Here is a 26,843-nt window from a genome sequence, read left to right as displayed (position 1 = left end):
GTGCCCCTCCCCCGTGTAGCCCCGCCCCCCGGCGCCCCCGCCCCGCCCCCGCCCCCGGAGCCCCGCCCCATCCCGGTGCCCCCGCCCCCGCCCCGGAGCCGCCTCCGCCGCGCTCCTGGGCCCTCGGAGCCAGTCCGCGGGTCAAGCCGCTACGATGTGGGCCGTGTTGTCGCTGCTCTGCGCGGGCGCGGGGCTCCTGGGACCCCCGGCCTGCGGCGCCGCCGACCTCTACGTGAGCTCCTTAGGTACGGGGAGGGGGCGCCGCGGGAGAGGGCCCAGGCCGGGCCGGCTCGGGCGGGGGTGGGGAGCACCTGGCTGGGGGCGGTGAGGCAGGGCCTCTCCCCGGCCCCAGGACCCGGGAGGGGTGAACTGCGTTAGGGGAGGGGGCCGGGAGGAGGGGGAGGCTGAGAGGGCGTCTTGCCTGACCGGAGGAGCGGGTGGGCTGGGCGTCCAAGGCCCCACTGGCCCAGGCGCCTGCAGGGCCTGGAGCCCCGGAGAAGCCGCTGCCTCCACGTCCCGCGGGGGGACGTAGAGGATTGGCTGTGCCCCTGCGGGGATGAGCAGGGACTTTCCAGCCTTTCTGGCAACTTCCTGGGGATCTCCACAGTTGCCCTGAGAGTTCTGTAGAATGGGCTTTGCAGGAGCGACCTATTCTAGCCCTTGAAGCCTGAGGGCGCTGCTCCAAGCGCTTTGGTGGACGGTCAGGCCCCAGGGCTGCCCTTTAGGCCGGGGGCACTCTGTTCGTGCACCCCTTCTGCTGCTGCTGCGGCCCCGGGCACCTCCCCAGGCTGAGGGCTCTTCGCTGCGAGCCTGCCGCCCTCCCTGCTGCTGCCCTACTCGCCCTGCACCCAGAGGATTGCCAAGGGACAGCCTTGGGACGGGACAGAGATCACGGAGGCTGAATCTTGTTGGCTCAGAATCTTGCCCCGTTCCTCTGTACACATTTGTGCTAGAAAGCCCCCCGGTCTTGCAAACCTGGGTGGGGGCGAGGGGGCCAGCTGCAGGTCAGCCCCAAGCTGAGGAGAACCCAGTTCCCCCGGGGCCAGGGCTGTGCTCTGCCCCGGCTGTGTGGCTGTGTGGACGGTCGCACAGGCACCCGTACTAACTCCAGAGCCGGGCCCCGCAAGCTCTTTCTTGTAAGGGCCAGATAGGAAATATTTTAGGCTTTGTGGGTCACACCGCGTGTAGCGACTACTTAACTCTGCTGGTGAGGGTAACTGTAGACGGTGTGTACATGAGTGAGCGGGGCTGTGTTCCCATAAACCTTTATTTCTGGACTCTGAAATTTGAACTCAGATGATTCTCAGGTCTTACAAAATGTTGTATATGTTTTTCAATGCTTCGAAAGTGTAAAACAAACATTTTCCAGCTTGCCATAGTTTGCTGACCCCTGCTCTTGCTGTCCCGTGCACAGTCTCCCAGACAGGGCAGACGTAAAGATGCCCCCTCCAAAAGTCACAGTGGGTTTGAAATGGGTCTGTCCGAGGTTGGGACTCTGGGCTCACCAGCAGGTCCTTCCGGCCCAGCCCCAAGAGCATCTCTGGCTTTTTCTCCCACTGACCTCCAGCGAATGAGGAATAGGCCAGGCTCGTCACACCTGCCTGCTGATTTTGAAATCGCCCAGAGGCAAAGAGGCCAGTCAGTTGTCCTAAACTGCATCTGGCCTCAAACCCTGGTCCTGAGTTGAGGTCTGTCTTCTTCTGAAGCCATCTGCTGCACAGGGCCCTAAAACCAGGACTGGGAACCCTCTGAAACCTTTCACCGGATTGTACTGGAGAAACGGGCATTTCTTTCCCAGGGAAAGTGGCAACAACTTGGTTTCTGAATAGGTGTGTGACCCACACAGGGAAGCCAGAATGCTGAGAAGCAGTGCTCTTTAACAGGGGGAATTTCAAGGTGGGGGTGAGGGACGGGGAGGGACGGAGAGGGACGGGGAGGGATGGCAGTCCCTGGAGGAACACAGAGAAATTCCCAGTGACTTGGGCACAGATAAGGGGTCAGCACCCAGCCCCTTTACTTCCAAACATCCTCTTTGCTAACACTGATCTTCCGGGAGAGAGTGCCTCTCACTCGTCCTAAGTCTGGGCCTTGTGGTCATAAACACCTCGGAGGCAGCAAAGACAGATGGTAACAAATCCTTCTTCAAGGCTGTTGCTGGTTCTTCAAGGAAACAGAGATGGAAGAGAGGGCCTCACAGAGGTATCAGCTGATGGGGTTGTAGAGCATCATGTGATTAGGAACAGAGGAATTGAGAGCCTTTGCTCTAAAAATTGCCTTCCATTCCCAGAAGCAATCGGCAGTTAAGATCTGCTTACTTAGCAGGATTTCTTAGTCCTTTGATTTATTCCTAGAATTAACGCTGACCCGTTCAAAAAAATAGGAAATATTCACTCATGAATCTATAAATCCACGAGCGGGTGTTGTTAGTAAAGTCCTGTTTATCTCATGAGGGGTACACTTCTGATACAAGTTTGTTTTTCATGTTTAACGATTATTTTTCATAGCGTATGTTTGGAATACTTTTAAATCTTTTTTAACGCTTATTTATTTTTGAGAGAGAGAGAGAGAATGCAAGCGGGGAAGGGGCAGAGAGAGAGGGAGACACAGAATCCGAAGCAGGCTCCGGGCTCTGAGCTGTCGGCACAGAGCCCGACGCAGGGCTTGAACTCGTGGACTGCGAGATCATGACCTGAGCCGAAGTCGGACGCTTACCCGACTGAGCCGTCCAGGCGCCCCTGAAATAGTTTAATCAGTTGGGGTGTTAATGATGATTATTCAATCCAGAATACATTTGTGTAATGTTCAGGGATGTGTGAGTCACAGGAAGTAAAAATAACTTAAATGCATACTTTCCGTCCTCGTCACCTGAAAGGACGGTCGGGCATCGAGTGTGAACACGTGCCCCGCTCCCTTCTGTTGCGGATGGCGACTTTCCCACCGCGGTGTTGCACATGGATTCCCTGGCTAACTCTGAGAGCACGATGTGGCCGTCTCATTTTAAAATGCCAGTATTTACAATAAGCTGGAGTGCGTCCTTCGCGGCCACTGAAATGTAACGCGAAATTGCAGACAACACAAAGCCCCGCGTACGGGCACTGCGGGGCAGCGTTTGTGACTCGCGCTTTACCGGAGTGCGGTCACATGGCAGGGGCAGAGCGGGGTGGCGGTGACGGAGACCACAGGACACTGCAGAGACCGAGATATCTCTTATCTGTCCCTTGAAGAACAAATCTGTTGACCCTTGGGGTCCACATAAACACAGATGCACAGCCGGCACCCACACGGGGTAAAAGAGTACCGGGGGCCCCGTGTGTCGTCTGGGCGCCGCCCCGAGGACACCCACCGGCCGTTTCGCTCCCGCAGCCGCAGCAGCAGTGAGAGTTCGAGGGCTTTTTGGCATTCTGTGCGACACAACACCATTTTCAGTGCTTTGAATTTAGCCTAGTTTCCTGAAATGCAAATCAGTTCTAAAGTGCCCTGCCTGGCTGCGGGCCAGCATCATGGCCAGGAACCCGGGGCCTAATCTGGTTTTTTTTTTTTTTTTCCTTTCTACAGAGAAAGTTCACTTTAAGTCATGGATGGTCCAGGTCAGTGCCCAACTTCTCTCCGCCGCTCTTCCCCTCTCTGTTGCCTGTTCTCATGCCCTGCTGTGCCCGATTTGAGGCGACGGGGAGGGATTTTCCAGCCCCCTGCCCCTGGGGCCTTCCGGACAGGGAGCTGGCCAAAGCGGGAAAGATTCAGCGACGCGAGCGCGTTCACCTCCGAGGCGTGTGTTCCGTCCCAGTCGCCGTGCGATGCCTGCCGGCTGCGGGGCAGTTTGGACGACACGAGTGCAGGTGCTTCCGAGAGACGGTGATGTGTGACAGACACCTGACCCGGCAGTGGCTGTGCGTCCGCGGAGGACCTGCACGTGGCCCGTGTCTCCCGGGGCCTCCGGGACCCGGCCCCTCGCCTTCTCTCCGGCCACAGGTCCCCCCCGGAGGCAGGGCCGCGCTTGGCCACCTCCTGACTTCCTCAGCAGACGCCTCAGCGGCGCCCGCCCACTGGCACGGCTCCCTCGAGGGTCGAGGCGGAAAGGAGAGCTCCAGCCCTCCTCTTAGGAAACGAACCGTCTCCTTCTGGCGAGCCGCCGCTCGTCTCCGTGACTTACGCCTGATGTGTTTTGTTTTAGCACCAAAAGAGATACAGCTCAGAGGAGTACCAGCGCAGGCTGCAGACCTTTGTCGGCAACTGGAGGAGGATAAGTGCCCACAACGCTGGGAACCACACCTTTAAAAGTACCGCGGGGCCGCCTTCCCGCCAGGCTCCCGGGGCCGCGTCTCAGGGCCGGACACACGCGCGCTAGGGGCGCCCGAGGGTGGAAGGCGCACCGGGAGTTAGGGTGCGGGCACGTCCCGAGCCCGGCTCTGCAGCAGTACTTAGCGGACCCCGGATTCCGGCTCTGCCGGGCTCCGAGAGTCTCTGGGATGCGGGACGGTACCGGGCCCCTCCGCCGGTCGTGAGGTCTATAGGAGACCGTGTAGGAGCCCTGCCCTCTCTTGCCCGCTCCTGCCCGCCGAGGGTCCGTCCCGATGCTGAGCCCTGCCCTTGGAGTGCTGGCCAGCAGCCCCCCCTTCGTGCTCTGCACTCAGGAGCAGCCTCTAGGGACGTCCGCCTTCCCTCCGGGGTGGCGTCACGAGAAGCACGTGCACACGGTGTATCCAGGGCCTCAGAAACCACGGCAGGGCCAGCTGACCGTAGCGTGGGCAGCAGGTGTAATACGGGAAAGCCGTGCGTGGCTCTCGTTTCTGCCCACACTGGCTGTGCTGTCCTGGGGGAGCTCGTCGACGCCTCTGATGCTTCACTGGGCTGTGGGGGAGATGGGAGTGCTCCCCGCCCCGTGCGGCGGTGACGGCCGGTGGAAGGCTCTTCACCTGGACGGCCATCGGGCTCTCCTGGCCGGGTGTCAGGCGCTGGGTGCCCAGGCCCCCCCCCCCCCACTAACCGCACCCACATCCCTGCCACGCAGCCCACGCGCGCACAGCTGAGACGCTCCCCGGGCGGTTCGGAGGCACAGGCACGCCTGACCTTGGCGTGTTAGGTCACGTCACGTTCAGAACACGTGAGGGCACCGGCTGCTGCAGACTTGGGACGCAGGTTAACGTGGGTCTCTTTGTTTTTTCTGTGTCTTAGTGACTTAGGAGCCCCTCTTTCTTTGGTTTTTTTGTTTTTCCTTCTCTTTTTCAGTGGGACTGAACCAGTTTTCGGACATGAGCTTTGCCGAAATAAAACACAAGTATCTTTGGTCGGAGCCTCAGGTAGGTGTTGTGTGTTGTCGCCAGATCGGACTCCTTCCGCTCAGACCTTTGCCCTCCTTTCCCAGCAGAGCCCGCCCCACCCCTCACCGGGGTTCTTGGGGAGTCAGAGTGGCCGCTCAGAGCAGTTCCTCCGTCCACACCTGTGGCCTCAGCCTTGTGGACCCCAGACTTAGGGTTGCCCCAGAAAATACAGATGCGCAGCTAAAACTCAATTTCATGCAAACAGCACGTGACTTTTTGGTGTAAATATGTCATAAACGTGCACAGGGCGTACTTAGGCTGAATAACAGAGTTATTCATCGTTCACCTCAGGTTCAAATTTAACTGCAGGAACTGCATTTTTATTTGCCGAACCTGGTTCTCCGGCCGGGGCTCTGAAAGGCACGCGTCTGTTAGCGTTCGGACCCAGTCGCTGGGGGCGGGATGGTTCTTTCTCCTCTCTCGGTGATTCTGTTTTAACTGCACGCTTTTCCCCTGAAAACATTGTGTTTGGCTGTTGCAGAACTGCTCAGCCACCAGAGGTAACTACCTGCGGGGCACTGGTCCCTACCCACCGTTTGTGGACTGGCGCACAAAGGGGAAGTATGTCTCGCCGGTGAAAAATCAGGTATGCGCGGCACCCTCCCCCCCCCCCCCCCCGCCTCCAAATCGCCACATTCGCAGACAGTATTCCCAGAAGAACCCAGAGCATGGCAGGTGTCCCCAGATCTGTGTCTGTCCCCCGTCCCCCCGCCTCTGGGAGGCTGTGAGGTGATGCTGGGGGCTGCTCTGGAGGGAGACAAAGTCCCTCCTTGTTAGACTGAAGCTCAGCTGTGCCCCCCACACCCAGGGTTCCCCATGTGTCCCCGGTCTCCTACAAAGTCCCTCTGAACATCGTCTTCTCTGCGCCCTTCGGAGATGGGACCCCAGGACCCCGTTCCTGCCACCCCGTGTCATTTCTTCCCACCCTCCATCCGCCCAGCGAGGCCTGGCCAGCCTCTCCCGCTGGGTGGCTGCAGGCGGTCAGCTCGCGGCGTGCAGCCCGCCCACCAGGCACACTCTGGCCGGCCAAAGCTGTGAGGCAGCCGGCCGTGTTCCGGGGAGTCTGCCCCTGCCCCCTGCTGTCCCCTCTGCCCACGATGTCCCTCCTCCTGAAGTCACAGTGCGGTGGCCTTCGGTGGCCTTCTCCAGAACGACACCACCCCCTCACCTCCAGAGAGTATGAGGGGAAGTCCCCACCCCCCGAGGAACACTGGCCTTCCGTTGAGACTCTCGCTGAGAAACATTTTCTCCTTGTCCATGACAAGGTCTTCTTGACCGGACGGGGTCCTCCCCGAACGGAGGGAGGAAGAGGCCAGCAGGAAGGCCCTCTGCGGGACGGCAAGGCCGGAGGACTGACCCCTGGGCGGTGAGGGGTGATGAGAGGGGTGCTCAGGGGCCGACCAGTCAGGGAGGAAGAGGCATGAGGCCTGAGCCACAGGACCGTGTCTGTGCCGCTCACAGCCCCGCGAGGCAGGCGCACCGGCCCCGTTTTACAGCTGACGGGACGGAGGTGACCCCCGGCTGGCACAGCGGTGACACACAGGCAGCCAAGCTGTGGCGCCTGACCCGCATGGCGCCCCGAGGCGGGCCGTGACTGTGGCAGGTGGGCGAGGTGGGGCGGGACCATCTGGGCCCCGATGGAGGTCGGGTCCAACACAGGGTTTGGGGAGTTGTTAGCTTGCTCGTGAGGACAGTGGGTGGGGTGAGGTTGGAGGTGGAGAGGTGACAGAGAAGGTTCTGGAAACGAGACTTGGGCGAGTCCTGCTGAGAAACCGTGGGGAACGGAGGAGGAGCGTAAGATTCAGAAGGAGGAGGAAATCCAGAGACGGGGGCTCCGGCCCTCGCGGGGCCGTGGGGCCTGGTCAGCGAGGGGCCGGGGCTAGGAGGCACCCGTGGCTGGCAGCCGCTCCTGCTCCTCTGCAGGCCTCGGGCACCCCACCTGTAACAGGAGGGACCCTGCGAGGGCCCGAGGGCGCGGCAGCCTGCCTCCTGGGGTCCCCGTGACTGATCCCCGCCCTGGCCTCTCTAGGGCGGCTGTGGCAGTTGCTGGACCTTCTCCACCACGGGGGCCCTGGAGTCCGCCATCGCTATCAAAACCGGGAAACTGCTGTCTTTGGTAAGCAGCCCGCCCCTGGGGCCACCCACGGAGGTCGTGGCTTGGCCCCAGGGCCCGGCAGGAGGGCCAGGTGGGCCTTCAGGCTCCTTCGGGGCTCGGTGGCGATGCTGCCCCAGCTGGCACCGGGCCCCCAGCCTTGTGGACGTCCGGCCTGGGAGTCTCCGTGCACATTTTGCCGGAAAGGAATGAGGTTTCCCCAGGACACAGCCAAGGGCCCGTTCCGGGTGGCGCCCAGGTGGCGCTGGTCTTGGCGGCCTGAGGGGACTTCGGAAAGCAGCGCCCGCGGGGTGGGGCCCCTCTAGGAGCCATGCCCTCCCCGACTGCCGCGGCTGTCAACGGGAGGGAAGAGCGGGGCCTGTGTGTGCGGCTGCTGACCCCGTGGCCCCAGGGCAAGCGGGGCGAGGGGCAGGGCCCGGAGGGCGGAGCGGGGTCTCCCGTGAGGCCTGCCACCGTGGCCACACGGGCCTCGCCGCGCACACCTACGGGCAGCGCCCAGCGGCCACCCGCCCTTGCCCGCCGGCCCTGGCCTGCCCCCGCACTCCTGCTGTCCCCACCCTGGGTGCTTGTAACCGGCCTTGACACAGCGCCGATGGGGCCACAGGGGTGTGCGCCAGCCCTCGCTCACCGCGCTCGCCCCTTCCTCCAGGCGGAACAGCAGCTGGTCGACTGCGCCCAGAACTTCAACAATCATGGCTGCCAAGGGTGCGTCCCTGCCCGGGGGGCCCAGAGCCCCCCTCGTTTCCCACGACCGCTTCTGTTGGGTCGGCGGTGGGAGCAGAGTCGTCCCGGCTTCATGGAGGGGACGGTCATACGCCCAAGGTCCCTTAGCCGGAATTCGGCAGAGCTGGGATCCGAGCCCAGGCCTGTCTGGTTCCACCATCCGCCCTCTTTCCATGGCTGTGTCTGAGGGGTCCCTGGGAGCTTGTTCAGCGTCTTTGAGCCCCAAGAGATAACAGTGTGGGCCACACGGGGTTCACGGGAGGAGCTGGGCGGTCATGGTTGCAAAGCGCCTTGCGCTCGGGGGCCCAGCGGGCACGGCGGCGGCCAGAGCAGGCCGTGGGCGGGTCCCTTCTGCCGTCCGGTGGGACCGCTTGCTCTTCCTGGCAGAAGGGCCTGGGCCCAGGGTCCCTGAGACCCCCCAAGGGCTCTCTGTGCCCCTGACACGTGTTTGACCGTCCTCGGACTCCGGGGGTCTGTCCCGGGGCCAGGGAGCTGGGGCGGCCCTGCCAGCCCCTCCCGCGCCCAGAGAGCTCCCCTGCGGCTGGGCCCTGCCCCGGTCGAGGTCCGGCGCCCGCAGGGGCCGCCGGTGGCGGGGCCGGTTCAGGTAGACACCTCCGCTCGTGCTTCTCACAGGGGCCTCCCCAGCCAGGCGTTCGAGTACATCCGGTACAACAAAGGCATCATGGGTGAAGACACCTACCCCTACAAGGGCCAGGTAACCCTGGGTGGCACGGCCTCGTGGCCTGGGCTGCACGGCGCCGACCCCTCAGCCTCGGGGAGCGCCTCCTCCTCCCCTCCAGGCTGCAGCACCGCCCTCCCGCCGCTCCGGGTCCCACCCCCCCCCCCCCCCCGCCCCGGCGCCAGCCTCGGCTGCTCCCCCCGTCTGCTGTCGGTGCCAGAGCACGCCCTCCAGCACCCGCACCCTCTTTCCCAAGGCCTGCTGAACACGCCACGGGTCACCGGGCCACGTCCTCCCTGACCACAGCCCTGTCCTTCCCCCAGACCTGTGTGTGGCTCTGCCTGCCACCGGTGTCCCCTCACCGGTGAGCGGCACCAGCCCCCTGAAAACCTGCCGGCCACCGGTGGGCTGTCTGGGGACCGTCCCCACCCTAGACCCTCACTCGAGTCCGCCTTCCAGCCATCGGAGGTCACACAGCCGCTCCTTCAGTCCACCGGCTGAGTCTTCCCTCCCTTCCCCGGCCAGGCAGGCTCGCGCTCACCTCCGTCCCGCCGAGCGCCCGTGAGCCCACCTCTGCCGAAGCCAGTGCCGGGCCGTCCCGCCCCTGTGAGCTCCTTGAGAACAAGGACGCCTCTGACTCCCTTTTAAGTGACCCCATCACCCGGCCCCGGCACACGGGGCGTTGGCCCCGCAGACGTCATCAGCTGGCTCGGGGGAGGCCTGAAGTCCCAGCCTGGGGCCGAGCCTCCCTCACCCGTGTTCCACACCGTTTGCCTGAACAGGACGGGGACTGCAAATTCCAGCCCAGCAAGGCCATTGCCTTCGTGAAGGACGTAGCCAACATCACAATCGTGAGTACCGGACCCTTCCCTCCGACGGGGACTGTGTTCTCACGAGGGGGCCGGGGCACAGCGCACAGCCTCCTCTCCTAGCCTCCTCTCCTTTGCCTAGAAGGTCTTATGGTTGTGCCCAGTCACCGCGGCGGCAGAGGGTGGGGGGGAGGCGGGAGGGGCAGAGCGTGGGACTAGCATCAGGCGCGGGGGCTCTGACCTGGGTCTGTGCAGGGCTCCAGCCTTGTCTCCGCGTCCTCCTCCGTAAGTTGCAGGCAGCGACTCCCATCCCGCAACACGGGGTGTGCGTGCGTGAGTGCCATCAGCGTGTGCACGAGAGACTGAATGCAGATTCGCCGAGTATGAATGTGCTTCAGTCAGGATAAGCCAGGTTATGCTGCCGTAACAAACAAGCCCACAACGTGAAGTGCCCGCGGCTGGCTTCACGCCAGGACGCAGGCAGAGGGAGAGGTGGTTGATTTTGCCGGCTTTGTGAGGGCAGGGGTCCCGAGGGCAGGGGAGGGGGCGTCATGGAGGGACTGTGGGGGGACCGCAGTGACGGAACGAGCCGGCCCACCTGCACCCGTGGCCCCCACCCTGAGGGTTTCCTTCTTAGGAAGGGAGATCGCCAGCAGACCGGCCCAGCAAAGGGAAGGAGGGTCACAGGGGAGCCGAGGTTTCAGGGGAGCGGCCTGTAAGCCAAATAAAAAAGGGCAGGAACCGGGCCATTCAGGCAAACCCCCCACCGTCTGCTGGGTGGAGGGTGCAGCCTCTGCCCCTTAGTGGCTTTTTGGCCCAACGCAGTCTTCTCTTCCTTCCTCGTGCACCCACCCAGCCCCCAGCCTCCGTCCCTACCCTGGGACGAAGGAGCACGTTTTGAACAGGGTCAGAGGTGACAGAGACCGTGTGTCCACAGAATGACGAGGAGGCGATGGTGGAGGCGGTGGCCCTGTACAACCCCGTGAGCTTTGCCTTCGAGGTCACCAGCGACTTCATGATGTACAGAAAGGGCGTCTACTCCAGGTGAGCGGGCCCGCAGCCACAGGGCCGGGGCCGGGCGGGCGTCCCCGACTCCTGGCCAGGCCGTTGCTTGAGGGCGCCGCGGGCTTGGTGTTTCCCGCGGCCCACTCGGGCCCCGCGGCTCCAGGCGTGGAGTCTGGCGTGGCGAGGAGCGGGGAGGAGGACAGACCGGGCCGCTCGGCGACAGTGCTTGCTCTGTGTCGGTGGAAGAATCGCCCGCGGCCGAAAACACCCGCGTTCAGGGTGGGAAGCTGCGAGAGAGGGAGGAGAAAGCGGCCGCTCTCGGGACCCCGCGCCGGGAGTCTCCCTATACCGCTCTTCAGAAAACCGAGCGTTTCTGGGACAGGGCTCACCTCACCCTGGCCTCTGGCCACCCGCCTGTCCCACGTCATGAGCAGACCCACAGGACCCACGGCCGTCCGGCCAGCTCAAGCGGGTGGCCGTGGGGACCTCAGATCCGACACGTCTCCTCCCCACCCTCATAACGCTGCCCGGAAACGTGCTCTGACCCACGCATCCTTGTGCCCCACCGGGGGGCCGCCCTCCGCCCGGAGCCAGAGTCCGCCTTGCGGAGCACTCTCCGGCCACGCCAGCCTCCGCCTCCTCGGTGTACCCCTCCATGGTCCAGGGTCGGCTGGGCTGGGGGACCCCGGCGATCTGGCCCTTCTTTCTCTGAGCTCATCTGCTGCGGGGTCCCCATTCGGCCCTCGCGCCCCACCCCAGCCACACTGAGGGCTTGTGGCTTCAGGCCTGCCTTTCTCGGGCTCCTCAGCCCTGGGTCGCCATCCGGCAGGGGCCTCCTGCCAAGCGAAGCTTCCCTGGGACGGGAGCAGAGCTGCGGGCCCTGCAGGTGCACCGCCACCCGCCCTGGCCTGTCCCAGAGCAGGAACCCAGTCAGGCGTCAGCCCAGTGACGAGTCAGCACCGCCTCTTGTCCTCTTGAGTTTCTTAGGATTTCCTTGTGGAAACTGGTTCCCCGTTGTCCACGGAAAACCTGTGCGTTTGCCCCCAGTACAGGTAGTCTTAAAAATAAATTCAGTGAAGGGGCGCCTGGGTGGCGCAGTCGGTTAAGCGTCCGACTTCAACCAGGTCACGATCTCGCGGTCTGTGAGTTCGAGCCCCGCGTCAGGCTCTGGGCTGATGGCTCGGAGCCTGGAGCCTGTTTCCGATTCTGTGTCTCCCTCTCTCTCTGCCCCTCCCCCGTTCATGCTCTGTCTCTCTCTGTCCCAAAAATAAATAAAAAACGTTGAAAAAAAAAAAAAAAATAAATAAATAAATAAATTCAGTGGCAACAAAGCAACACCCCAGATACTGTTGCGTGCGCGGGTATGGGAGGTGCACAGGTGCACGGGTGCGGGAGGGGCGCGGGCGCACAGGTGCGCGGGTATGGGAGGGGCGCAGGGAAGGCAAGTGCACAGGTGCACAGGTGCAGTGGAAACGGCAGGTGCAGCTGGAGGGTGATCTCTCCTTGCTGTGAACTGGGCGTCAGAGAGCGTCCGGGCCTGTAGCTGGGCCAGCACCCCTCGTGCGCTCCTTTGTGTGAACGGAACCGAGAGGACCGGAGGGACTACGTGTCTCGCACCATGAGCGCAGTTAGTTCTCCTTACGTGGCTCCGGTGCCCTCATTGAGAAACACTGCTTTGGAGCCTCCAAGGACCGCCGCGGGACGGGGGCTGAGCCGTCGGATGCTTTCGTCCTTCCTGTGTGTTCACGCCTTTTTTATTTTCGTTCTCCAGCACTTCCTGTCATAAAACTCCAGATAAAGTAAACCACGCAGTACTGGCCGTTGGGTATGGAGAAAAAGATGGGATTCCCTACTGGATCGTGAAAAACTCTTGGGGTCCCCAGTGGGGGATGAAAGGGTAAGCAGCTGGGAAGGGCGTGGTTGCTCGGGTCTGGGGGCCCTGGAGGGGTCGCCGCCCCGTCGGGTGTGTGGCTTCTGAGCAGGGGCCAGTTGGCCAAGACCCCGTGCGGGCCCCCGGGGAGGGGCCTGAGACTGTGACCCACGCACCCCGGAGACGTCCCTGGCAGCCCCCGCCTGCCCCGAGCCCCAGATCTTAACAGTCGTGTGTCAGGAACGGGAACATTGTCTCAGGGGGATCTGTGGCCGGAACCAGACCCAGCATAGAGCCCTGCTGGGAGGGAACCGGGCTGGGAGGGCAGGTTACCAAGGCAACGAGCTTATCCCTGACCATTAACAGCCAGGGGCTGGCACCAGGTGCCCCGGGTACATGCCCTGAGGGGACTCTGTCCTGTCCCCCACCAGAGTCTGCGTCCTAGGGCAGGGTGGGGCGGGGACAGAGACCATACATAACTATGTGAGGGCCTAGGTCAGGGCTGAGAAGGAGCCCCGGAAAATTCTGGAGAAGGTGGGGTGTGGACACAATATGTCAGCCGAAGAGAGACAAGGAAAAGGTCTTCGCAAAGTCAGGTCAGGTTTTCTGACGATAAAGTAAGCCCAGAGCTCCTGTTTTATGAGTAAATTCAGACGCCCTCACCCCCGGAGCCAGATCTTGGTGAGCGGTAAAACCTTCCAGAAAGGTCTGTGGTGAGGAAGCTCCAGCCAGGCCCCCGCCCACCCTGTCTGCCCAGGTACTTCCTCATCGAGCGCGGAAAGAACATGTGTGGGCTGGCGGCCTGTGCCTCCTACCCTATCCCGCTGGTGTGAGCCTGGACGGACGGAAGGACAGACGGAGGGAGTCCTGCCCTGGGCGAGGTGGCAGGGACACCGCCTGGGGCCTCCCCCCCGGGCCCTGCCTGCAGGCCTGAGGAAGAGGAGTCCCACCCACGTCCTCTGACGTAAAGGTGGCCACCAGCCCTGTGCCTGTAACGAACTCCAACCCATGTGGCCGCGAACATTCTTTATCTCCCACAGGGCCGCTTCTCACGTGTGGAGAGCGCCCGTGACGGTCTTCCCTGAGGTCTTTGTTCAATAAACACTTGGCGAAGCCTCCCCGTGCGGGCTTGTGCTGTGTGCTGGGGCCACACACGGAGCGGCCCCGGTCTGTCCTCCAGGGACACGTCCCCCCAGAGGGAGGCCCCGAGGGGCTGCCTGGCCGGGAGGACGGTGAGGGCACAGGTGTCACCGTCACAGCCTGGCTTTGAGACAGGTTGTCCCCGGCGGGGAGGTGCGAAAACATGCCAGGCTTGGCAGAGTCGGCACTCGGATCCCCGGCGTTGGCCCGGAAGCCTGTCTGTCCCTCTCAGTGGCCTCCCTCCCCAGCCACTGGCCTCCCCCCAGGACTGTCCCACCCCCCCACCCCCAGCCCTGCCCCTCAACCTGCCTGACACTCCTGCCAGCCGCATACCACCCCTTCCCCGTTGAGAGCGCCTGGTCTCCGTTCAGAAGGCGGCCACGGACTCGCTGCTGTGGCCCTTGGCCTCAGGGAGCCGGGTCCACGGGAGGAGCCGGGGCTCTGCTCTCTGTCCTGCAGTTTATGGTTTCCTTACCGTGAAGCCTTTCGCGTCATTTGGGCCTCCTGGAGAGCTAAAGGCTTGAGGATATTTGGGGGGAAGTGGGGGGGGGGGGTTGACAACGAGGCTTATTTAGAAGATACCAGTATGGGGGCACCTGGGTGGCTCAGTGGGTTAAGCATCCGGCGTCGGCTCAGGTCATGAGGTCAGGGTTTGTGGGTTCGAGCCCCGCGTCCGGCTCCGTGCCGACGGCTCGGAGCCTGGAGCCCGCTTCGGATTCCGTGTCTCCCTCTCTCCCTCTCAAAAATAAAGACTAAAAAAAAGTAACAGAAGTTCTAGATACAAGAAAATGACAAAATTATCAGAAGCAAAAGCAGGGCTTGGGTAAACTGAGCAGTAACCACCTTCTCCATCAACATAAATGAGCGAACTCTTGCCCAGAATAAAAACACGGATTTGGTACGTTTCCAACTCAACTCTCAATAAAACTGCTTGACAGTGTTCTGTTTACCTGAAGGGAAACAAGGCCGAGATGTGCTAAGATTTTATGAATGAGTGAAGGGAATGCATGTCAACAGTGGAAGGTGCACCAGCCAAGAACAAACAGATCTACCACCCAGAGTCTCCAGAAGGAGAATCCGGTCCGTGAGTAGCATATGGACACGTTAGTCTTTGCCACTCGATAAAAGGTGCTAGACTGGACACCCAGTTGGAAAAACAATTTAACCTAAATCTTCACCCAGAACGTAGTCTTTTTTAATAAGCCTTTTTTTAAACGTTTATTTTTGAGACAGAGCACAGGCAGGGGAGGGGCAGAGAGAGGGAGAGAGAATCCCACGCAGGCTCCACACTGTCGCGCAGAGCCCGATGCGGGGCTCAAACTCACAAACCGTGAGATCACGACCTGAGCTGAAATCAAGAGTCGGACGCTTAACCCACTGAGCCCGCCAGGCGCCCCTGCGTGGCACACTTTGAAAGTGGGAATTTTACGGTATGTGAATTGTACCTAAAAAAAAAAAAAGTCCAGGGCGAGCCCCTTGCGGGTTCGTGCGGGACGCCACCAGGCTCTGTGCCCAGGAGACGGGGCCCCGCAGGCGGAGGCCGTCGGAGCTGAGCTCTGAGGGACGAGTGGACCTCGCTAAAGGACAGTTAAGGGAGAGGCGTGTTGGAAGGCGCGGGGGTCGCCGCGACGTCCGCAGAGGAAGCTGAGGCTGGGGGCCCGTGGTCCCGGCGGGTGGTCGCGGGAGAGGAACCAGGCTGATGCGCCCACTCTGCCCGCCGGGCGCCGTGGGAAGGGCCGCACCCGCCAGCCCAGGAACGTCCCCTTCAGGCCAGGCGCCACCTGCACGAGCGCTCGGGCTCCTGGGCGAGGACACCCCTCCTCCAGAGTGCGGGGTGGGGGGTGCCCCTCCTCTGGGTCCAGCCGCCTCCGGAGAGCAGCGTCCACGCACGCAAGCCACCCTTCTGGGGGGACAGGCATGAAGCCCTTCGGCAGCCCCCAAACCTGAAAACGTCAAGCCTCTCCCCTGCTCAGATGCGGTGTGCGTGGGCAGGAAAGGGCAGGCTCCTGTTCCGTGAAGTGTCACAAACGTGCGTGCACACAGAAGTACGAGCAGCTTCCCGCCTGCCACCGAAGAACTTGGGCCGGGCTTGCCCTGCCCCGCCCGGCACTCGGGCTCCTCCCGAGACCGGGGATGTTTAGTGCTGAAGTTGCGGCATTCCCCGGAGAACGGGCGGGCGGGTCTGGCTTGCCGAGCGTGTGATCGGGGAGACCCCGTCTGAGTCCCCATGCTTCGCGAGTGCCCCGAATTCCAGCCCGGCCTCTGTTTGCCTGACGCCTCGGGCGGGAAGGGACGCCTACAGCTGTGTGCCGCGCCGGACGGAGCCGCGTCACACTGGTGGCCCGACGCTCACAGCCGCCCCACGAGGGCGGCAGGTGAGGCCGAGCTCCCAAGGCCTACTGGGGCAGCAGAGGTGTAAGTGCCCCCACGAGTTTCGGCTGGAGGCTGCGTCTGTCTGTCGCAGGGACTGATGGAGCAGCTCAGGGCCAGAGGGCCAGGGGCCCCTGGGGAACGGCCACCGAGGGGGACCGGCAGGGAGGGAGTCCACTACCCTGGGCGAGTCCTGGTGGAGCCCCTGGCCCCGCAGGTCCGGTGGGAGGACGAGTGACCCTGCCCCTATAGCCCCCGTGGGGCCCTGAGGGCCGCGCCAAGGGTGGGGGGCTCCCTTCCGGGGACGGGCAGCTTAGCTCGACGCCCCGGCACGCTCTGCTGCCACTGTCACCGGCCAGACTGCCCCTCCCAACGAAAGGCACCCCGTGAGCTGGACGCGGTTATGACCCCATTTTCAGAGGAGGAAACTAAGAAGCCGCCTGGTTGAGCAACACGCCCCAAATGACAGAGTCAGGAGGCGACACAGCGCGGCTGTCACGCCAGCTCTCGGTGCCCCCCCTCCCCCGCCTCCGCAGACCATCCTCGGGAATCTCCCAACCTTGGGGAGGAATCCGGAGCGATGGAATGTGCCCTCAGGGCCGGACGGTCAGTCGGTCGCGGGCACCACCGACCCGGCTCCTCCCCTTGTCTGCGGTTCTGGACCCGCGTGTCCTTCCCCTGCTGGGTCCCTGGCTGCCACCGGGGCGTGGCTGGGAGGGAACGTTAGCCGGTGCCTATTTTGCCCAGTCCCTGGCGTGTTTTGAAGAAGTGGAGAACTTACGGCGGGTCTGGGGACAAAGAACAGACAGACGGCGGACAGTCGGGGAAAGGCCCTGGGGCAGCCTCCCACGCTTTCTGCGCCGGGGCCGCGGGTAGACGAGCCTTGCCGTGTGTGGGCCTCGGAGGGCCTCGCCAGGTGACGGTGGGCCAGAGGACGGAGGCAGGGATGGCCATTGAGGTGGCCCGGGTGGCCCTGAGGCAGGCTCACAGGGGAAAGCAGGGGACCCCCCCGGCGGAAGGGAAGAGGTGCTGGCAGCTGACCCAAGTTCAAAGTCTAAGGGCTCCCGGGACAGTCCCCACACCAGGAAAGACTGATGAGGGCTGAACACATACATGGTGGCCGAGAAGGAGCCATTCAGGCAAATTGGGGTGCAGGCGTGGCCCTGTGCAGGCAGGTGTCCCCAGAGTGGGCCCGGCCCCGTGCTCCGCGGGGAACTGTGGTCGCCACAACCCGTCAGCGCACACGCTGACTTTGGGGCCCGGCAGTCCGGCCTCGGAGGGAGGATGGACCTCTGGAATTCTTGGATGGCCCGGAGGCTGGTCTCGGGAAAACGCCCCTCCCTCGTGGGAGTAGAGGCGGGAGCGACCACTGGGACAGCAGGCCCCACGCTGGCGACACGGGCCAGCCTCCCCCAAGGGCTTCCCTCCTTCCCTCGCACCCTCGGAGGCTTGTCCCCCGGCACCCACGCCCACCCGCTCAGGGCTGCCTTGCAAAGCTGATCCGCTCTCCTGAAACCATCCGCCCCATGTCTCACATCTTCTTTCTCATTTTCAATTCCCTTTTCCTTCTTAAGATTTTATTTTTTGTCACCTCACAACCCGAGGTCGAGAGCCGCACGCTCTGCCAACCGAGCCATCCAGGTGCCTGGGTTCCTGTTTTTCTCACTCTGCCAGCATCCTCGGGGTCACGATGCAGACGGGCCACAGAGCCACACGCACAAGGGCCGCTTGACTCTGGTTTCGTTTCCGCAGCCGCCCCACCCCCACCGTCCCGGAGGCGCCGGGACCCGGGGGCGCGGGTCCCTGCCCTGCACACAACTGGGCGCGCCCGCGCCACAGCACCCGTCCGTGCTCGCGCCCACGCGCTGGCTGTGCTCCGGCTCCGGGCTCTCCCCTGCCCGGCCCCAGTGGGACTCCAGCGGCAGCGCCCGCAGGAAAGTTCTGGAAGGACCTGCGCCACCACTGGCAGTACCTGGAGCAGGCGCGAGGAAGAGGAGCTGACAGACTTGCGGGCTCGCTCTCTCCGTGGCTGCCGCCCGCTACCCGCCCGCCCCCTGCGCGCGGAGCCCCTAGACTCCCACATGGGTCACAGGACACAGGACCTGCCCCCGAAGGCCCTGCCGGTCCGAGTGGGCGCCGGGAACACGCAGGCGTCTGGGGGACGCCTCCTGCCGCACACGGGGGGAGGTGGGCGGGGGGGTGCAGAGGGGCAGACACCTCCTTCTGGCTAAGTGCAACTGCCCGCCTGCTCCCGGCCGGCTCGGCGGGAGAGGAGGACAGAACCTTCCAGAGCTGTTGTCTCATCACATTACACATGTCGACAGCCCGTGACGACCATTCCTGTGTGACACTCCTCCTGCGGCCCTCGCTCCTCCGAGGGGGAGACTGAGGGTCACAGGGCTGAAGCCGCGGCCGGGGAAGGGCCGAGCCCAGCTCTCCAGGCCTCGTGGCCCAGGGCGTGCCCCTACACCCCTTCCTGAGACCGCGGTCGGCCAGGGGAGCCACACGGGAGCCACAGCGGACCTCATGGAGCCCCGCCGGCCAGTCCCCCTGGGCCTCTGAGGCCCCTTCCAGCAGAGGGCACCACGACCTCGGCTGACAAGGGTCTGGACCCCTGTTACCCCGCACCGATGCCCCTGTCCCCACACCCACACCTCCGGACCAGCACACACCCCTCCCCTCCCTCTTCCCCAAGCTGACACGTGCCACTGCTGGACCCCCCACGCCCCTCCCCATACGCCCCTTCAACCACCACCCCTCCTCCAGGCCCACTGCTCACCCTGCAGGCAGAGGAAACTGCTCAGGGTACGAGTCCGATCATGCGCCCTCCCTGCCTCCGCTCACCTAAGTCGCCCGGTCCTCCCCAGCTCCTGGAATGAACAGAACACAAGGTCCCGCACTCCCCTCCCAGCCGGGCCCCTCGGTCCTCTCCGCGCCCGCCGGGTTCTGGGACCCCAGATGCCTGCGCTCCCTCCTGCTCCGGAGCCTGTGCTGTGCGTGCTAACTCAGACACCGCTGTGCTTTAGACTAGGGTGGGGATGTCCTCCGGGCAGCCTGTCTCTGCCACCCGCCTCCGGTTTCCGTCGAAGGGGCCACAACCCCTGCCTAACGCCTGGCACGCAGCGGCCTGCCACAGACGTTCTGAAATCAACCAACACCCAGTAAGCGAGCTCATTTCTCAGCCTGGGCCCAGGAGCCCGGCCTACACCGACTCCCCGTTGACGGGCCTGAGGGCTTCTTTGCTGTCACTGGGCCCCCCTTTCGCCGAGCCCACGGTTCAGATCCGGACAGAAAGGTCACTGCCGTGGGTCAGCCTCGAGGCACGAACAGTCCCACGCCTGCTCAGAGACGGCACCAAGGGGAGCCACGCACCTGCCCAGCTCCAGCCTCCCACAGCGCGGGCGCTCACGCGTCACACGCTCTGGATAAAGTTCCCCGGATCGGCAGGACCCAGGGCTGCGGGAATGGGGGGTGCAGACACGGGGCACGTGGTGTGAGAGGCCCCTTGGCTCCCACGGCGGAGACCCAGGCCCGGGCAGGCTGCGAGCACGCGGCGCTTAACGCGGGGACAGGAGACCCAGGTCTCTGAGTCCACCGGCCACACGCTGGCAAAAGGGCGGCAGGGAAGGCCAGCCCAGGTCTCGGTATCCAGCACGGACAGACTGGTGTCCCCTCGATGACGGGAGGGGCCCAGGCCGGTCACCGGGTGGCCAGACGACACCCGGGAATGCGGTCTCAGCAGGGGGCAGACACGCCCCGACCCGCGGCAGCAAGTAGCCAGGTGCCCAGGGCACCCGCCCTCGCACACCACGCCGGCACGGAGTGGCGGGAGTCTTTTGCGAACCTGTCCTCCGCTCACAACCTGCAATTCGGGCAGGAGCGGGTGCAAGGGACAGCTCGGCTGGGAAGGCTCGAGGGCCGCGAGGACCTTCGCTGGGACAGTGGCCGGGGCACCACGCTCCGTCTCCACGTGGCCGGGACGGCACGGGGGAGCCTCGTCTGTCAGGGGAGCCCCCTGCCACCTCCACAGACGCAAACACCTTCGCTCCGGGCCTATTCAGAGGAGCATCTACATAACTCACCTCCACGTTGTGGAAAGAGCTGCTTAACATCGGGAAAACTTGCGTAAACTCAGCGAAACAATGCTTTCCAAACGACCGGTGCCCACTGATAAAAAAACTATGCAGGAGCGCAGTATCCGTTCAAAGACGAAAGGATTTAAAATCAAAAACAAGAGGGGCGCCTGGGTGGCTCAGTCGGTTGAGCATCCGACTTCGGCTCGGGTCACGATCTTGTGGTCCGTGAGTTCGAGCCCCGCGTTGGGCTCTGTGCTGATAGCTTGGAGCCTGGAGCCTGCTTCTGATTCTGTGTCTCCCTCTCTCTCTGCCCCTCCCCTGCTCATGCTCTGTCTCTCTCTGTCAAAAATAAATAAACATTAAAAAAAAATTAAAAAATCAAATCAAATCAAAAACAAGAAACAAAGACTAAAGGGTTTTAATGTAGTAAAAGTAAAAAAAAAATCTTATATAGTTTCACATTCCACTTTGAAATTAACCTTTAGAAAAGTACCACTGCTTCTTTTCACAGACCTAGAATAAATAATCATAAAGTGTGTACGGAACCACAAAAGACCTCAAAATAGCCAAAGCAGTCCCAAGAAAGAACGAGACGAGAGGTGTCACCAGCCCGGACTCCAAGGTGGACCAAGCTGTAGCGATCCAGACAGTATGGTTCCGGCACAAAAAGACACGTACGTCAGCAGAACCGAACAGGGCGCCGGCCCAGAAACAAACCCACATTCATAGTCAATTACTCTATGACACAGCAGGAAGGAACATCCAGTGGGGAACGGACAGTCTCTGCAAGAAATGGTGCTGGGAAAACTGGACAACCACATGCAAAAAAAAAAGCAAAACAAGATCACTTTCTTACACAAAAATAGATTCAAGACGGACTGAAGACCTACACGGGAGTCCTGAAACCATAAAAATCCTAAGAGAACACTGGCGGTCGTCTCTTGGACGTCGGCCTTAGCGACATATTTGTAAGTACGTCTCCTCAGAAAAGCAAAAATAAATTACTGGGACTGCATCAAAGTAAACGGCTTTTGCACAGGGAGGGGAGCCATCAATAAAACGAAAAGGTAACCTACAAGTAGAAGGTATTTACCAATGACTTACCAGAGGTTAATATCCAGAATCTATTCAGAACTCACTCAACACCAAAAACGCGATACGTTTAAAAACCGGGCAGAAGACCCGAATACACATTTCTCCAAAGACATCCAGATGCCAACAGACACGTGAAAAGGCGCTCGACCTCGCTCGTCATCAGGGAAGCGCAAATCAGAACCACGAGATACCACCTCACACCTGTCAGAACGGCTAAAATCAACACCACAAGAAGCGTTGGCGAGGCTGTGGAGAAAGGGGAACGTTCATGCGCTGTTGGTGGGAACGCAGGCTGGCCAGCCACCCTGGAGAACAGGGTGGAGGGTCCTCGAAAAGTGAAAAAGGAGCGGTGCCTAGGTGGCTCTGCCGGTTGAGCATCTGACTCTTGGTCTCAGCTCAGGTGATGATCTCAGTTGGTGGGTTCAAGTCCCGCATCGGGCTCGGGCACTAAAAGCGTGCAGCCTGCTTGGGATTCTTTCTCTCCCTTTCTCTCTGCCCCTCCTTCACTCGCGCGCTCTCCCTCAAAACAAATAAACTTCAAAAAGTAATTAAAAATAGAAACATCCTATCATCCAGTAATCCCACTACTGTGTATTTACCCAAATAAAATGAAGACACTAATTAGAAAAGATATACGCACCCTTGTGTTTATTGCAGCATTATTAACAACAGCCAAGGTATGGAGAGAGACAGTGTCCGTGGACAGATGAATGGACCAAGAACATAACATGTGCTATATACGTACATATATATATATATATATATATATATATATATATATATTTCATTCTTTTCGATGGTTGAGTAATAATCTACTCCGTATGTGTATATATATATATACCATCGAAAAGAATGAAATCTCGTCATTTGTGACATGGATGGACCTGGAGGGAATCAGGCCAAGTGAAATCAGACAGAGAGACAAATACTGTAATTTCACGTATAGGAATCTAAAGAACAAAAGAAGTGAGCGAACAGATTCTTAAATACAGAGGAGGAACGGGTTGGTCGCCAGAGATGGGGGGTGTGCTGGAGACAGACGAAGCAGGCGGAGGGGAGTAAGAGGCACAAACTTCCAGTGACACGGTAAGTGTAAGCGGAGGAAAGCACCGCTGGGCCCCGCCAGACTGCTGTGCCCGACGCCTGAACAGGACACTGCATGTTAGCTATGCTTCAGTAATAAAATAGAAAAGAAATGCAAATGGCCGATTACAAACAAAAACAACCACCTGTCGAGCTTGGTATCGTCTCAGAAAATACGCACAATTCTCTGAAACAACTATTAAAACACTCCCTTTGCTGTGTGAGATTGGATTCTCTTCATGGAGCTCAAGCAGAACAAGGCACACAGACCGAATGCAGGACGTCTGAGAACGGGTTGTCTGTTATTTGCAAAACTGTAAAACAATGCCATTGTTCTCACGTTTCTTTTGGAGAATAATCACTTAGAAATATGGTAACAATGTTTTCTCATGAGTAATTTTTGAAGTTCTCAACTTAATTTCCAAGATGGTAGATAGCAGTACATATACTCCACATAAGCAAGCCTTCTGGAACCCTCCACGAGAACAAGAGGCGCACCCGTGTTTCTGGGTTGGTCCCTAACCGCGTGAGCACAGGACCTTCAGAGGCGGTCCAGGGCTCCAAACACACAGGCCCGCGGCCAGCGCCTCCTGCACCAGGCGCCTCGGTGGGCAGTGCAAGGTGCAAGTAAGGTGTGAGCTGGCCTTCACCTTGACCGTGACATTCCAACACGGCCCGCACCACCGCACCCCCAAACACGTTGCCGAGGTGGCCGGCCCCTGAATTTCCATGGGGTGATCTCCCCTCTGGCTCAAGTGACCCCAGCCGAGCCCAGCAAGGCCCGAGGCACGAGGAGACATCACTCCCGTCACAACCTACGGTGGGAAACCCACAACCTACCTCCTTCTCGAGTGCCATCCAGCGTGTCAGCTGCATCCCTTGTGACAGCAGAGTCAGGTCTGTTCCTTTGACCACTGCCACGATCTTTTAAGAAGTGTTTAGCCATTTGCAATTATTAATTATATTATTATAATTATATTAAGGTCTGAAAATACCTTACTATTTATTCTCCCTTACATTTAAAAAATTAACCCATTTTCTGTCTGCATTCCACTGTGTGCCTTGTTCCTTGACAACAGGAAAACTTGCAGGCCCTGGTCGCCGCGGGATGGGATTTCACGTGTGGACAGGACGGCGTGGTGGTGGCGACGCCGCCGTTGTCATCTCCTTCACTGGCCTTCGCTGCTCCACGCAAGTCCCACTTCCCGTACTAAACATGGGAATTTTGTCCCCTGTTTGGGCTGCTGGTAAATTTTGACGTATTTTTCTGGTTTTGTCTGAAATTTTTGTTTCTTTAATCTTTATTTTTGAGAGGGGGGGGAGGGGCAGGCAAAGAGAAGGAGACAGGATCTGAAGCCGACTTCCAATTCGCTTGGCATCATCACCTGTGTCCAGTCCGAGACCACCCCCCCCCCCCCCCCAATTAAGCCCCTGCTTCAGCTGTTGCAAGCCTCGGTTCTCGAACTCTCATCTAGTTACTTTAGGTCCTCTGCTGGACTCAACCGAAACCCCCTCTGAAGATCTCGACTCCTCTCTCTCTGAAGGTACAGTTCAAGTGTCTTGGTGGCTCCCACGTCTGCAGGAGTCTCGTGAATCGGCCTCAGGGTGCTTGTTCTTTGTGAAAAGGAAACTGAATCCAAGAGCTCATACCCTGAGTTTTCTCGATGTTTTTTGTTTTTTTTTTTAACATTTATCTTTGGGAGCACACACGTGGGGGAGGGGCACAGAGAATCCGAAGCAGGCTCTGTGCCGACAGGCCAACAGCAGTGAGACCAATGCAGGGCTCGAACTCACGAACCATGAGATCATGACCCGAACCGAAGTCGGATGCTCAACCGACTGAGCCACCCCAGGCGCCCCACGATGCTTTTCTTCTTCTTCATTCTCTCAGGTAATGATGCATTGCGCGTGTTATTTACAAGAAACAGTTATGTCTCCTCCCAGAACCTTAAGGTATAACCTCGCGGGGCCCTGATTCTTGGCAGGCCCAGACTACAAGTCACATTCCTCGGCCCAAGACTGTCAAGCCCACCCCGCCCCCCGCCCCGGACAAGCACCTGCAGGACAAGAGCAGGCCTTCACTCGGGCTTCCAAGCACCCGCCGGACCGTCCCCCTCAGGGGGCTGGCCCCTCGAGCCCCCCCCCCACCCCCACCCCGCCTGCTGGGCCCAGGCCCTCAAGCAGAGGTGGTTTCCAAGAACCCCCAGCGGGAGGCCGCCTCCATCACCAACTGTGTTGCTTTCTACTGGGCTCTTTAAACGTCTACCTTGTTCCTTTTCTCGTGTTCACAACTGTTTCTCTAACTATCACTAAAGGTATTTCCTACGTGGTTTCTCTGTGCGAACTACACTGGGGGCAAACTCTGGGGACACTCAGCTTTGTGTCTCTCCTTTTTGTGCTCACCTATGATTTTTAGGGTTTTATTTCACCTTGCGTTTCTAGGGATCTGCGGGGTCTGCGGCGAGAGCAATTTCAGATCGCTGGCTACTGCACTGCAACACCCGCTGATCTGCCGTGATACTCTTCTCCACTCGCTCTTTTATTCAGCTGCCGAACGTCACAGCAAGGTCAGAAGAATTTTCGAAGTGGCTGAAGCAGAGCACGGCAAGGGAAGGGGTTGTCTCCAGAGCTTGGCCCTTAACCCAACCTGACCGCACGTCGGAAACTCAATCACTACCGAACAGGAGAACACTAGTGCTAAGGAAGGAAGCGGCAGGAGAAGGGACCCGTGCAGGGGCAGAGACTGGTGGTGGCGGGTTAAGGCCAGGACACCATGGAAAACACGCTCTGTAACCGACGGCAAAGAGGCCCGTGGGAAAGGCACACGGTGTGTGGGGAGCATGTGGTAACCGATGCCATCGGCCAACAGAGGCACGCCTGGTGGGGGAGTGTGGGGTGGCCTGGGGGTGGGGGGTGTTGGGCAAGTTCCTTCCCCTGCAGAACCTTCACTTCCTGTTTGTAACAGACACTAAACGGGAGCAGCTATTATGAACGAATGCCCAGGAGACACGGCAGGACGGGGCTGCACAAAAATCATGCTCCGTAAAGGCAAAGACGGGGTGAGGGGTGGTGGGTGGTAAGAAGGAGCAAAGTTTCTCCATTCTGAGGAAACAATGTCAAAACCTGGGCAATCCCACCACGAGAAGACAGATACAAGTCAAAGCGCGAACCCGTGAACAAGGTGCCGCCAACACTGCTGCACTGGGCGCCGGGGACGCGGTCACAGCCAGACGACGCAGCCCCGGGGCCGGCACACGACCGGAGCCCATCGCTCCACGGGCGCGGTCTTACACACACACGTCCGTCAGGTCCGAAGACCGTGCCAATGCAGGACCAAAACCTGCCGTTTCACCAACGACTTGGAAACTGCTGCCTTTAAGAAGTGATGCGCTACTTATAAAGAGTCCCGAACACCGAAGTCACGGCAGGAACGAGGGAGAGGAAGTGAAAGCGACAAGGCCTGCTCCTGTCCTGCCAGTGGGTTCAGTTCCTAGTTCAAGGAACACACTTAAGACTAAGGGATTCTAGACTGCCTCGCGAGGGAAGCTGGTCCAGAAGTCTCCACGGCGGGGGCGCACAGACGTTTGGAAACAAAGACCTAGGTTTAAAAAACTATTAGAACAAGATGTTTTTAAAAAGTTTGTATAAACACGTATGGTGGATGTTAACTAGACCTAACTGTGGTGATCACCTCACAATGTATACAAATACAAAATCACTGTGCTGTACATGTAAAACTAACAGGTCAATTGTACTTCAACTAAAAAAAAAGATTTTAACATGAACACTTTCGTTTTTCGGTAAGCATCAATTAATAACTATCAGTTCAGGATCATCTTGATTAGATTTTATTCGAGCTCCTCTGACCACTGCACATCATGTTCTGGAACCACCTTAAGAATTACTAGCATATGGGGGCACCTGGGTGACTCAGTGGAGCCTCTGACTTTTGGTCTCAGCTCAGGTCACGATCTCAGGGTGGTGAGTTCAAGCCCCACCTTGGGCTCCTGTGCTGGGCGTGAGTGAAGCTTACTTTAAAAAAAAAAACAAAAAACAACTAGTAAATGAAAACCTACTCAAAATGCTTAATAGAGTTAATGTCCAGGCAACATTACTGCCTGTAGTGCCACCAGGTAGACCTATCAATGCTCTGCTCCTTTTTAAGTTTATTTTGGGAGAAAGAGCACAAGCAGGGGAGGGGCTGGGGAGAAAGGATCCCAGCACGGAGCCCAGAGCCTAAGCAGGGCTCAGACTCACAAACGGGGAGATCGTGATCCACGCTGGACCCAGGGGCACCCAGGCACCCTTTGCTGCTCCGTTCTTCCGCTCCATTTACACAGGTGGGGAGAAGTTAATGTCTGATAAAGAAAACCCTGGATTTTAAGCCCTGTGAATGTCAGTGAACATCTTAAAATAAGGAGAAAGCAAGATGTCACAGTTGTAAAACTTCCCTTACTGCTCAAGATTAACAAGAGTCTACGAAAAGCAGAGAAACGGTCCTGTGGCTCTCTAACTCCTCAGCGAGAACTCGAGAGCAAATTGCCAAAGCTTCCGTGGATGAG

The 26,843-nt window shown here is 60.0% G+C and overlaps 1 protein-coding gene across 2 annotated transcripts; it reads left to right on the top strand.

The window, feature by feature from the left end:
• Positions 1–85: 85 nt before the first annotated feature.
• Positions 86–14,876, top strand: CTSH (cathepsin H). Of its 2 annotated transcripts, none has more exons than XM_060617484.3 (12): positions 86–245; positions 3,556–3,587; positions 4,172–4,277; positions 5,227–5,297; positions 5,800–5,904; positions 7,348–7,434; positions 8,081–8,136; positions 8,788–8,869; positions 9,616–9,684; positions 10,580–10,686; positions 12,419–12,544; positions 14,614–14,876. In XM_060617484.3, the coding sequence occupies exons 1-12, from the start codon at positions 155–157 to the stop codon at positions 14,645–14,647; spliced, it is 966 nt and encodes a 321-aa protein (XP_060473467.1). In that variant the 5' UTR covers positions 86–154; the 3' UTR covers positions 14,648–14,876. The 2 variants fall into 2 exon arrangements, with proteins under 2 accessions (XP_060473467.1, XP_060473465.1); XM_060617482.3 differs by lacking the exon at positions 14,614–14,876 and adding an exon at positions 13,275–13,635 and having other exon boundaries at positions 88–245.
• The last annotated feature ends 11,967 nt before the right edge of the window (positions 14,877–26,843 follow it).

Source organism: Panthera onca, chromosome B3, assembly GCF_046562875.1.
Source record: "Panthera onca isolate mPanOnc1 chromosome B3, mPanOnc1 haplotype 2, whole genome shotgun sequence".
Classification (NCBI taxonomy): domain Eukaryota; kingdom Metazoa; phylum Chordata; class Mammalia; order Carnivora; family Felidae; genus Panthera; species Panthera onca.
The sequence above is the reverse complement of the archived record's forward strand: the minus strand, read 5'-3'. Positions and strand labels throughout refer to the sequence as shown.

Excerpts from the sequence above, each read along its gene's own strand:
- CTSH (XM_060617482.3), top strand. The coding sequence starts at position 155 with ATGTGGGCCGTGTTGTCGCTGCTCTGCGCGGGCGCGGGGCTCCTGGGA. Across the intron at positions 5,298-5,799 it reads ATCTTTGGTCGGAGCCTCAG|AACTGCTCAGCCACCAGAGG; the intron begins GTAGGTGTTGTG and ends TGGCTGTTGCAG. Across the intron at positions 10,687-12,418 it reads AGAAAGGGCGTCTACTCCAG|CACTTCCTGTCATAAAACTC; the intron begins GTGAGCGGGCCC and ends TTCGTTCTCCAG.